This window comes from Netta rufina (genome assembly GCF_964035555.1).
Source record: "Netta rufina genome assembly, chromosome: 26".
NCBI lineage: Eukaryota > Metazoa > Chordata > Aves > Anseriformes > Anatidae > Netta > Netta rufina.
Genome location: NC_140150.1, coordinates 207,474 through 218,216, shown reverse-complemented (window position 1 = coordinate 218,216; position 10,743 = coordinate 207,474). Strand labels below are relative to the sequence as shown.

General features: G+C 42.6%; 1 protein-coding gene across 1 annotated transcript; it reads right to left on the bottom strand.

Moving 5' to 3' along the window:
• Positions 1-2,723: 2,723 nt before the first annotated feature.
• On the bottom strand, positions 2,724-10,644 carry NRAS (NRAS proto-oncogene, GTPase). The gene is made up of 5 exons (XM_084302122.1): positions 10,427-10,644; positions 9,381-9,559; positions 8,770-8,929; positions 7,099-7,222; positions 2,724-6,432 (listed from the first exon to the last, which is right to left on the bottom strand). Exons 1-4 carry the CDS (start codon positions 10,535-10,537, stop codon positions 7,103-7,105), a joined length of 570 nt encoding a protein of 189 aa, XP_084158248.1. The 5' UTR covers positions 10,538-10,644; the 3' UTR covers positions 2,724-6,432; positions 7,099-7,102.
• Positions 10,645-10,743: the final 99 nt, after the last annotated feature.

The following is a 10,743-nucleotide window of genomic DNA, read 5'->3' as shown; positions in this document are numbered from 1 at the left end:
CTAAGAAAAGCTCTTGTCTCAGAATAAGGCTGGTATAAGTGAAAGAATTGCTTGTCTAAGATGTAGAGTAAGAAATAAAGCAAAAGTCATAGATTTTGTTCATGGGATGCACGAGAAACTTGTGGCACAACCAGTCAGTGAAGTAAGATGAGCTGGGACTTTGCTCTGCATCTCCAGCTGAGATGATTTCCAAAACATCCAGAAATTCTCTCTGGATGAACACTTCTTGACGTGCATAATTTTAAGACATGCTGGGTTACAATTAGGAAATTCTCCATAACTCAGGGAGTTTTAGCCCCATTTCCCAGATATTCCCCAAGAATATCAGTTGATTTTCCTCACAGCAAGTAGAGGTGCAGCCAACAGGGCAAAGCTGGGATGCTGTTAGTCTTGATCTGTAATAATACCCAGTCTCGTTTCTCAGACTGACAAGAGTCTTCACTTTCTGAATTATTCTTGTTACTCATTTACCAGTTTGCCCCAAACTACGTTATTGTTCGACTATTCCATTTAAGATCAATAAAAGCTATGTCCTGGTTGTTTGCTCTGCTACAAGGATTAGACCTGCCTCCAACCTTTTTTAGGCATATCAAGATCTTCAGATTCACATCTGAAACCAAAAATAACCTTTAGGGTGCAGAGGTTACCTTCTTCAAGAGGTCTCTTGATCCCCTGGCTGTTTAAATCACAGGGTCAAATTAGTTGGGTTCATGGTAGAAATATGAGTAAAGGTTGGGTATGCTGTGCTAAAGTTAGAACTAAAGCCTCTTTAAACTGAGGTATTGAATGCAAGGCAGGGCATCTCCCCAGTTGTTTTTATCTGGAAAGTGATTCACACCCAGAGGCTTTAGAGGTGTTCTGAAAAACAAAACAAAACCTCATACTTTATCTCTGAAATGTCTTCATTCTGCCTAGACTCACTCAAAGGAAAATAGCCAACCATGCCAGGAATTTGGCAGCTCAGGGTATTTAGCAAGTTCTTCCTCCAATCTGCCTAGCAGAGCAGCTGTATCAGAGGGGCTGCTGTCCAAAAAGTCTACAGGCAAGTTTTGCTAGCAAATGGTTTCAATTCCTGAAAAGTATTAAGAGAGGAATGGAACGTGGAAACTCACAAGTGCACTTCTTGATGTGCTTGCATTAAGGAGCCTCAAAAGTTTCTTCTCACGTTGCTCTTGTTCATCCCCTGCACGGATTCCTCTAGGGCTGCTGAAATCAGCCTCTGCTCCAACATGGAACAAAAGTCAGAGTCCTTTGATAAGATGGGAAATAGTTTCTAGTAACAGAGTTACTAGTGGGAGAAAAACTTCCCTAATTAGCCAAGAAAAGCCTCTCTGTAAGCATCCATCTGTACTATGATTCCAAATCTCTCACGGAACAGGCAACAACTAATGCAGCTACACAACACAAGGAGTTTTATACCTAGCACAGAACAACAATCTGCATCAAGGGAAGGGGATCTTTTGGGCAATGGGAGAAGTGCTTTTCAAAGGTAAATTTCAAAGGTAAACTTCACCAGCGCTTCTTCAGCTCCATATCCTTAGCACACGGTAACTTTAATCAACGCAGGGCAGCACCTGCTGCTTTACTGTACGTTATTGCCAGGATGTGCAACAACTTGTCCACAGAAACTACTACCCACTGGGGCCAGTCTCATCATGACTGGCTACCTACAGCTGCTCAGGGAAGGAAGAAAAAAAAGGAAACAAGGTTACTGTTTTAATAGCATTAACTTTTATTTATGGAAATACCAAATAACTCACAGCTAAGCTGGAATTTCTGTGATACTGCGGATAGTAAAAATGGCTGGAATACTCAGCAATAACAGTTGGGGATTCACTGCTAAGGAAACATCAGGTCCAGCAGACTCTAATCTGAACATCCACAATTCACAGCTCTGGATTGTGACACGGAGGCTAAAAGTGGAAGAAGGCAGCGTCTCTGTCCAACCTTGCAGCGTCTCTAGACTCCCAACACTCCTGCGTGTGTGGAAACCAGCCAACACACACAAAGGGAGCTGAAAAACCCAAGCTCACATGTATGAGTCTTCATTTATTTATTTTAAAGTGCTTTACGATAGCTGCACTGTGATTTTGTGAAGTCTTCTGTTACTAACAGTCTATTTTTCAGTTCCTTATATAGACAACAGATTGGATTCTGGGTTCCAGAGGCATGCCACCATGTCTTAGTAGCACATTTACTGTGTGCTCTGATGCAGTTTGCCTTATGCAGCAGAAAAGCCAATACGGAACTATTTCAGAAGAGTGAGTTAAGCAATGTAAAAGCCTAACAAAGAGCACGATCTGGACACAGCAGTAACTTTATAGCTGATTTCAGTCAAAGAACGTGAAGTGAATAAATCTTCTTTCACATTTTGTTGCTCTTAGGAAGCATTTTTTTCAAGGACAAAGTCAACAAAGAAGTTATGATGGACCACACTGCAAACAAAGACAAAACTAAATCAAGAAGTACGACAGTAGACTAGTGAAGTCATTAAAACTGGGCTCTAGATCAAGCCTATAGTATGTCTCAAGGCCTGCCTCACCCCTTACTGGTGTGATAGTGGACATACATAACACAGCTGTTCATGCTGCGTTACAGAATCAACGACCTGAGTAAATCCAAACCCTGTGAAGAAAGCAGATAGCACCGATAACACTGATAAGCTTTCTGTCAGTCAGTTATGTGATCCCGCCCCCAGATCACTACCACAAAAGAAACAACCAAAGAATTCACAAAGTTTATTCTTTAAAAAAGTTATTTAAGAAGCGAAATAATTTACTCCAAACCAACAGAGATGCATTACTGAAAGCAGGTAATTATACAAGGTAACAACAAATTAGCCCTTAGATTAAAAAAAAAAAAAAAAAGTCCACATCCCACCAGTATCCAGCCGTCCCGGAGGCTGCACACAGTCACTAACGAAGGACTAAGTACAGGATTAGAACACAATAGAAACCTTGTTCAATCTCCCTCCCCACACAGGCCTGAAGTTGCTTGAAATCCAATTATTTCTAAATCACTTAACTGTGCTAAAAAACATGTCTCCTTCAGCATCACGGTTACCATCCAAAGTGTTTCTGATGTCAATGAAAGCAAAATCTGAGCAATGCTTTTTGAACACGACCACAGAGCAGGGCACTAACATCGACCAGCCACGGCGTTGCACTGTCTTGTTAAATGACTGTTCTCAGTCAACAGTAACATTTTTTTTAAATAAACATTTTGTTTAAGTAAACATTTTTTTTTTTTACAATTGGTTGCATTGGTCATCTTTGAACCAGAACTTTTCCCATTTTTTTTAAAAATTTAAAATTATAGCAGTAGGTTGTGCTAGACATAAGAACCTTACACTGAATGTTTGCATTCATCTATGTGGCAAAATTAAAGGTAGCACTTGACATTGCCTCGGCCCAGAGCTTCAGGAAGTGTTTCAGCTGTTCTGTTTAAAAATACTGACTCCCAGACCCAAACCCATGAGAAGATGGCTCCTCAGACTTGACTCGCCCTAACGCACCATGTGATGCCTACCACTACGTGGTGCCAGGGACCTTCACTGACTGCATATGTGTATATATACACAGCTGGAAACCAGGTACAGTCATTTACTTCGTGCTCATGACTGGTACAAAACCAGATTTTTTAAAACCACTTGCTAGATTTGAACCAAAAGTATCATAGATCGGAGTACCACCCATGTAAGTTAGCTCTACAGCATCCTGAAAGCTAATGCATGATCCCTCTGTGGTTCCAACAGTAAAATACTTGCTGACCAAGTACTTGCTTTACAGGTCTCCTTCCCTTTTAAAAATTTTATACAGCCCAAGAGAAAGAGAACACCTAAGAGAAAGTAGATTCAATTGCCAGCTCCCGTATGATTTTGAGAATTCACAACTTCTGAAGTTCCAGGTAGCACACTTCTAATGACAAGCAGAACATGCCAAACAATATAGAAAGTTATTATGATGAATCCATATCAAAAGGAGTGCTTAATTTTCACACCTGACTACACAGCCTTCAAACACCAGCTGCCAGTTGCAAAACACTTCCCATGGCAGCAGGCAGCCATGCTCTGAACTATGCAGTCAAGCCTGCCAGAGAAGCAGCTCCAAATTTTTCCAAGTAGTGCAAAAGCATAATGGACCTACCATAAACTCACCATTCAACACAGCACAAGCTCCGCACTGCTGTCTTTCCAAAATGCTGAATCTGTGCAACCAGAGGTGTATCCCCGAAGCTATCTTTTTCTGTAATTTTATTAAGTGGGCAAACAGTATGTCACAGAACTCCAGGGACAGTCAGCTCCTGCTTCAGGGCTCAAAGAATGCTTTCACAAACAACTTGCACCAAGAAAAAAAAAAAAAAAAAAAAAGAAAAAACACCAAAAGAAAGAACACCAAAAACAACAAAACTGCTTGGTGATTACAGACAGCTTACAATGATCATGATTCTGTCACGTTTAACTTGCAAGCATGATATCACCTTCAAATGAACTGAAGTCACAGCCAGTGTTATCCATAATGCTACCCTCTACCGAGTATGTCACTGGAAAATCATGTAAAAATAATGTATTTTAAATTCTCATCAGTGTCACATCTGTCAAGAATAAAATAAATTGCTAAAAAACTTATCTGGAGTATCAAGGATAAAGAAAACATGATACAGACTGATCCTCTGCATTCCAAGAAGAAAATTAAGAATGTAATTAGTGGATGAAAAAGTATTGAAGTTTTTTCTCTATTTACTGATTTCAATTTGGAATTTTCAACTTCAAATGAAGATGTAGGAATCTGACACCAACAAACTGAAATTAAGCCTTTTGCAGTTCTACACTCACAGTAGCTCTGCAGACTGAATACTCCCTCCGTAGGCTGAGGACTCATTACTCTTCCATCAGACAGTAGTAACTGGGTATTCAACTTTGCTGTGAGAAATGCTGTCTGATCACACACAACAGAATCAGTAGCACAAGAACTAAGGAAGGACATGGTATTCCAAGGAGCGCTAGTAGGCTTCACAACAGGGACCACATTTGTACATCCCATTTACATAAAGTGACAATGTCGTGTTCTAGGAAGAAATCACACAGCGTATGCAGCAGTTCTGTGGTACTTTGAGGCTGTTACAACAAACCCAGAATTCCCATCAGTATATCATGCACCTTCTGCATAGACATCACTGAATCCCTTCCTCATTTTGCAAGGATGCTGCAATCAGAAGTTAGCTCAGCTTTCTTGTTATAGCTCGTTGCTTTCTCCCATCAGCCTGGACATCTGTGACAACCACTCCACCAATTCCAGTCAACTTCAAATCCCAGACTCCTTCTAAGACAAGGAGGCTCTCCACCTACATTTTACAGAGCCATTTGGAGGAGACTACATTTATGGTCCAGCAGTAAGAAAATAATTCAGAATAAAATAATTTGCAAGTTACAGACAGAGCTGAGTAACAACTGCCCACACTAACCTCCAGTTATTAGATTAACTATCTGTCCATAAATATTGGCAGTTAATGTTAAAGTGAACAGCTGACTAATTTGGTCCAACCTGGAAAAGGAAGATCCAAATGCTCTAGAAAACCAATACAGAATATGCACAGTTCCACCTAAAAAGAGGTGGATAGATCCATTTTGATGGATCAAAAATGGATGCAGTATGCTCCCCTCCCTAGTTCAAGGGTTTTACAAGCACCTGCTGAATCTTTCAGCCTACAAATTCCTGTTTTAGTAATCTACCATGCAAACAGATCCTCCACACAAGACTTGCCTACTTAAGACAACAAGCTAAGATATTCCAGTCCTTGTGACTTTCCTCAGCCCAAGGGAACAGGTTACAACTCCAGATCTTCTCAGCAAACAGGCACTTAAATTAGCAAAGGTATCTCCTTTTTATTACAGAAAAATAAAAGATCAGTTGACCAGTTAAGTGGTACTCCTGGTACAATGCAGATGTTGCAAATATGCTGTGTGGGTGCACAGACAGCAGATACCAATCTGATAAGTGACAGGAGCTTCAAAGGTGGCAAAACCATTTCTGCCACTCCTCTGACAACACTGCAAATCTGCATCTGATACAAAGGGAACAAACACTACTTCTAGCTTTTACTCTAGAGGTAAAGTGAGATCTTTTTCACAGCATTTAGTCTCTGTAATTCACTTTTCTTGTGACTGGTTTTCTTCTTGAACAAGCCCAGACAACACAGTGAGAAAAGAATCCCAGTACACCAAGAGATGTGACTGCTCTGTTAGCTGAGCAAGGAGGTAGACACCAGAGATGTTTTCTTCAGATGGAGCACAGAAAAGGACCCTGTGCTAATTAACTGGTACCAAGATTCTGGTCACTGGCACCAAAATACTGCAGGGTATCAGCATGAGACGCAATACAGTAGCATCGAGACTTGTCCAGCAGCTACGTCTGCACCATGTACTCCTGGCATCTGGAACAGAAAGGCATCTCTAATTAGCTGCTGTACAAATCTGTGGTAGATGTGCAATGCGACAATGCAGTACAAGTCCTGGACTGGTCTACCTGTTTTTACAGTGATGAGCAGCATCTTTTAGGCAACCATTGTAAACAATCTCACTCAGCTGGGGCACTCCTAAGTCTCATTTCTTGCATTACATATTGCAGAGGAACATAGCTCAAGATAAATTCTGCAGAAATCAATCATCAGCAAATGGTGACTACAGAATTGCACGTTTCCCTTTTTAGTTCAGGTATTACTTGTGCACAAGACAGAAATTATACATTCTCCAAACAGTCATAGAAAAACAACGAATGTTTCCCAAAGGAAGGAGACTGACAAGAGTGATATAAAAAAAAAAATCACACAATTATCATTTCAGTGGAAATCTACAGGCTGCAGCCAAAAGGTTGCTATGAAAAGAATTTTCCCTAACTTTAACTATTGACAAAAAAAAAAAAAAAAAAAAAAAAAAGGAACTAACTAACTGAAGGATCAAAATCTCTGGGTATCAATGGGTCATATAATAGGGGGAAAAAAAAAAACACCTATAGCAGCTATTATTTCTAAGCTGTGCTTATCAACAACTGAAAGACATACAGACAAGAAGCCTTAAGAAGAACTTCAAGTACAGCTCACCTTATCACATCACAATGCAGGACAATCCCATGCAGCCTTGATTCCCATCTTCACTGCTGTTGAGCTTTTTCATCCGGTACTGCCGGATCTCTCTCACCAGCGTGTAAAAAGCATCTTCAACACCCTGAAATGTAAACGATCCAGGTAAAGTACTTTTTTTCTTGAATCTTTTGAGATCACTGTTCTTTCCATCACAGGATCCCTTGATGTATTTGAAACACATACTTCTACAGGAATAGTAGTTGCCAGCTTATCCCACAGTTCATTAGAGGAGGGAACCAATTATCTAAAATGCTTCAGTTGCATTCTTAACTCTTCCTCTGAGGCAAACATCCAAAGTAACAGCCATTAAAAGAAACGAGGCAAATTGTAACCATAGAGAGGTCCCATGCAGGCAACAAGCTACTTCTTGTCTCATCATACCCATTTTAAAATTCTTCAAATTTCTGGCTATTATTTCATGGAGGCAGAGCCACAGATTCATTGCAACTCTGAAGAAATGCATTAAACCAATGCGGGAGATTCTTTCTGTAAAATAACCTTATAATTGGCCTTCATTAAGATGAGAAAACTAGACAGGCCTGGGATGACTACCTGAACAATCTACGCGCTTCTCAGCTAGAGCAGATGAGCTCTCTTCTCATTAACATCACCCACTGAGATAAAAACAGAACTCTTTCAAAGTAAGAGTCAGTAATGAAACCAAAAACTGAAATTTGCAAATTACACGGAATCACAGAATCATCTAGGTTGCAAGAGACCTCCAAGATCACCCAGTCCAACCGCTGACTTAGCACTAACAAGGCCTCGACTAAACCATATCACTGAGCTCTACATCTAAGCATCTTTTAAAGACCTCCAGGGATGGTGACTCCAACACTCCCCTGGGCAGCCCATCCCAATGCCTAACAACCTTTTCAGTAAAGAAGTTTCTCCTAACATCCAACCTAAACCTCCCCTTGTACAGCTTTAGCCCATTGCCCCTTGTCCTGTCCCCAGGCACGTGGGAGAACAGACCAACCCCCACCTCGCTACAGCCTCCTTTAAAGTACCTGTAGAGTGTGATAAGGTCACCTCTGAGCCTCCCCTTCCCCAGGCTGAACAATCCCAGCTCCCTCAGCCGCTCCTCGTAGGACTTGTTCTCCAGACCCCTCACCAGCTTCATTACCCTTCCCTGGACTCACTCAAGCACCTCGATGTCCTTCTTATAGCGAGGGGCCCAAAACTGAACACAGTACTCGAGGTACGGCCTCACCAGAGCCGAGTACAGGGGGACAATCACTTCCCTAGCCCTGCTGGCCACACTGCTTCTGATACAAGCCAGGATGCCATTGGCCTTCTTGGCCACCTGAGCGCACTGCTGGCTCATATTCAGCCGACTATCAACCAATACTCCCAGGTCCTCTGCCAGGCAGCTTTCCAACTGCTCATCTCCCAGCCTGTAGCTCTGCTTGGGGTTGTTGCGCCCCACGTGCAGGACCTGGCACTTGGCCTTGTTGAACCTCATGCAGTTGGCCTCAGCCCATCGGTCCAGGCTATCTAGATTGATAAAATCAATTTGATTTTAAAGTACACCCTCCAATAGATAAGAAAAAAGTACAAGTGAAAGAGTTAGACCATTCTTCAGTTAGCGTACAAGTAGAAGTCTGACCAAGAATGGAAGCACCTTACCTGTCTTGTTTTAGCAGATGTCTCTATAAAGGGGATTCCATAGCTTTTTGCTAATTCTTGAGCCTGTTTTGTGTCTACTGTTCTTGTGGGCAAATCACACTTATTTCCAACCAGAACCATTGGCACATCATCTGAATCTTTCACTCTCTTGATTTGCTCTCTTAGAAAATAAAATAAAATAAAATTATGATCTATTTTCTACATGTAAATGGTGTTACAGTTCAGTATCCAAACAACGTTGTGCTACAACAATATATACTGAAGCTAGATAGGATGTCAGGGGTTCTAACCTACAGCAGTACTTCCAACAACTTCCTATAATCCATCCTCTAGTCCTTGTATAACTCTGCTCTAATGTGCTTTCGCCTTCTTACCCATTTCTTCTTACCCAGAACATTTTGTATGTTCTGAATGTCAGCTGATTAACACAACCGAGATAGCTGCCCCACTCATTGACTAATAATATATAGACACAGAATGCACATAAGCTTAAACTTTCTGAAAGAAGGCAGAATTAGTATTTTTCTATTTAGTCTTCACTAGGTCTAATGACAAAAACACTTGAAATCTCTTCCAATCTTTTCTCCTTGTGGCAAAGACCCAGATCATACCTGTACAGGTTAATATCAGCAAACGATTTACTGTTGTTAATGGCAAACACACAGAGGAATCCTTCCCCAGTTCTCATGTACTGATCACGCATAGCACTATATTCTTCCTGTCCTGCAGTGTCCAGAATATCTAACAAGCATGTCTCTCCATCAATAACAACCTGCTTTCTGTATGAGTCCTGCAGAAAACACAAGCAAAATATAGATTATAAAAACACATAGAACTACCACTTTTCCATACCAGACAGCATTAGGAGCAAAAATAAATTTTAAAAAATAATATGCATAGAATTAAGAAGAGCTTTTTTTTTTTTATGCACATACACACAGTGAAAAAACACCAGTACATATAATGCACAGCACATTATCTTAATCCTCCCACCTTTCTAACCAAAATGAAAAGTCGCATTCTCCCTAAGAAATTCCTTATTTTGAACATAGAAGAACAATAATACTCTTGATACAACATTGTGGTCAGCATCCATGGTCCGTGCAGGTCAATGGTGACGTTTTTGTTGCCATTGTTGGCTGCCTATGTTCTGCTTTAGAAAGCAATAAATGGAACAGACACGGGGCTATTCCAGGATTCCTTATCACGTGCACACCGATCTCACGTTTTCATCTCACAGTTGGTTTTCAAGCAAAACACCCACAGCAGCATCTGGGCTCCTTATGTATGTACATTGTTTGACCAAGGACAGACGGATGCGGATTTCTCGTACCACCTGTTCAAAACTCTCAAAAGGTTCATTTTTTTAAATATCATTCTTGAACGGGATTCAGACGCTGCCTCACAAAAATCGCCGGTCTCTTTAAAGCGGATACACTGAAAGCACGCACACACCAAGAGCCGCAGCAAAGGTTTGAAGGGGGGAGAAAGAAGGAAGGACGAGGTTTGCACCCCCTCTCCGATACAGACGGCTCCCACCAACCCGCAGGACGCGCCCTAGCCCCGGTTTCCCTCTCGGCGGTTCGCTCGCTCGCATCTTCTCCAGCCACGCGCCCTCCGGTTGCCACCAAACCTCCCCCCCGCCCCGCGGCCTCACCTCGATGGTGGGGTCGTACTCGTCCACGAAGTGGTTCTGGATGAGCTGGATGGTCAGCGCGCTCTTGCCGACGCCGCCGGCCCCCACCACCACCAGCTTGTACTCGGTCATCGCCCCCCCGGCGGCCCCGCGGGGAGCAGCGCAGCGCGGCCCGGCCCGGCCGCCGCCCCCCGCCCCAGGCCCCACGGCGGCCGCGGCCCCTCCCGCGCGCCTTCCGCCTTCCGGCCCCGCCGCGTCGTCAGCAGCCGGCGCCGGAAGAGCGCCCGCCGCACCCCGCCCCGCCCCGCCACGTGACCCCGGGGGCCGGCGGGCGGCCC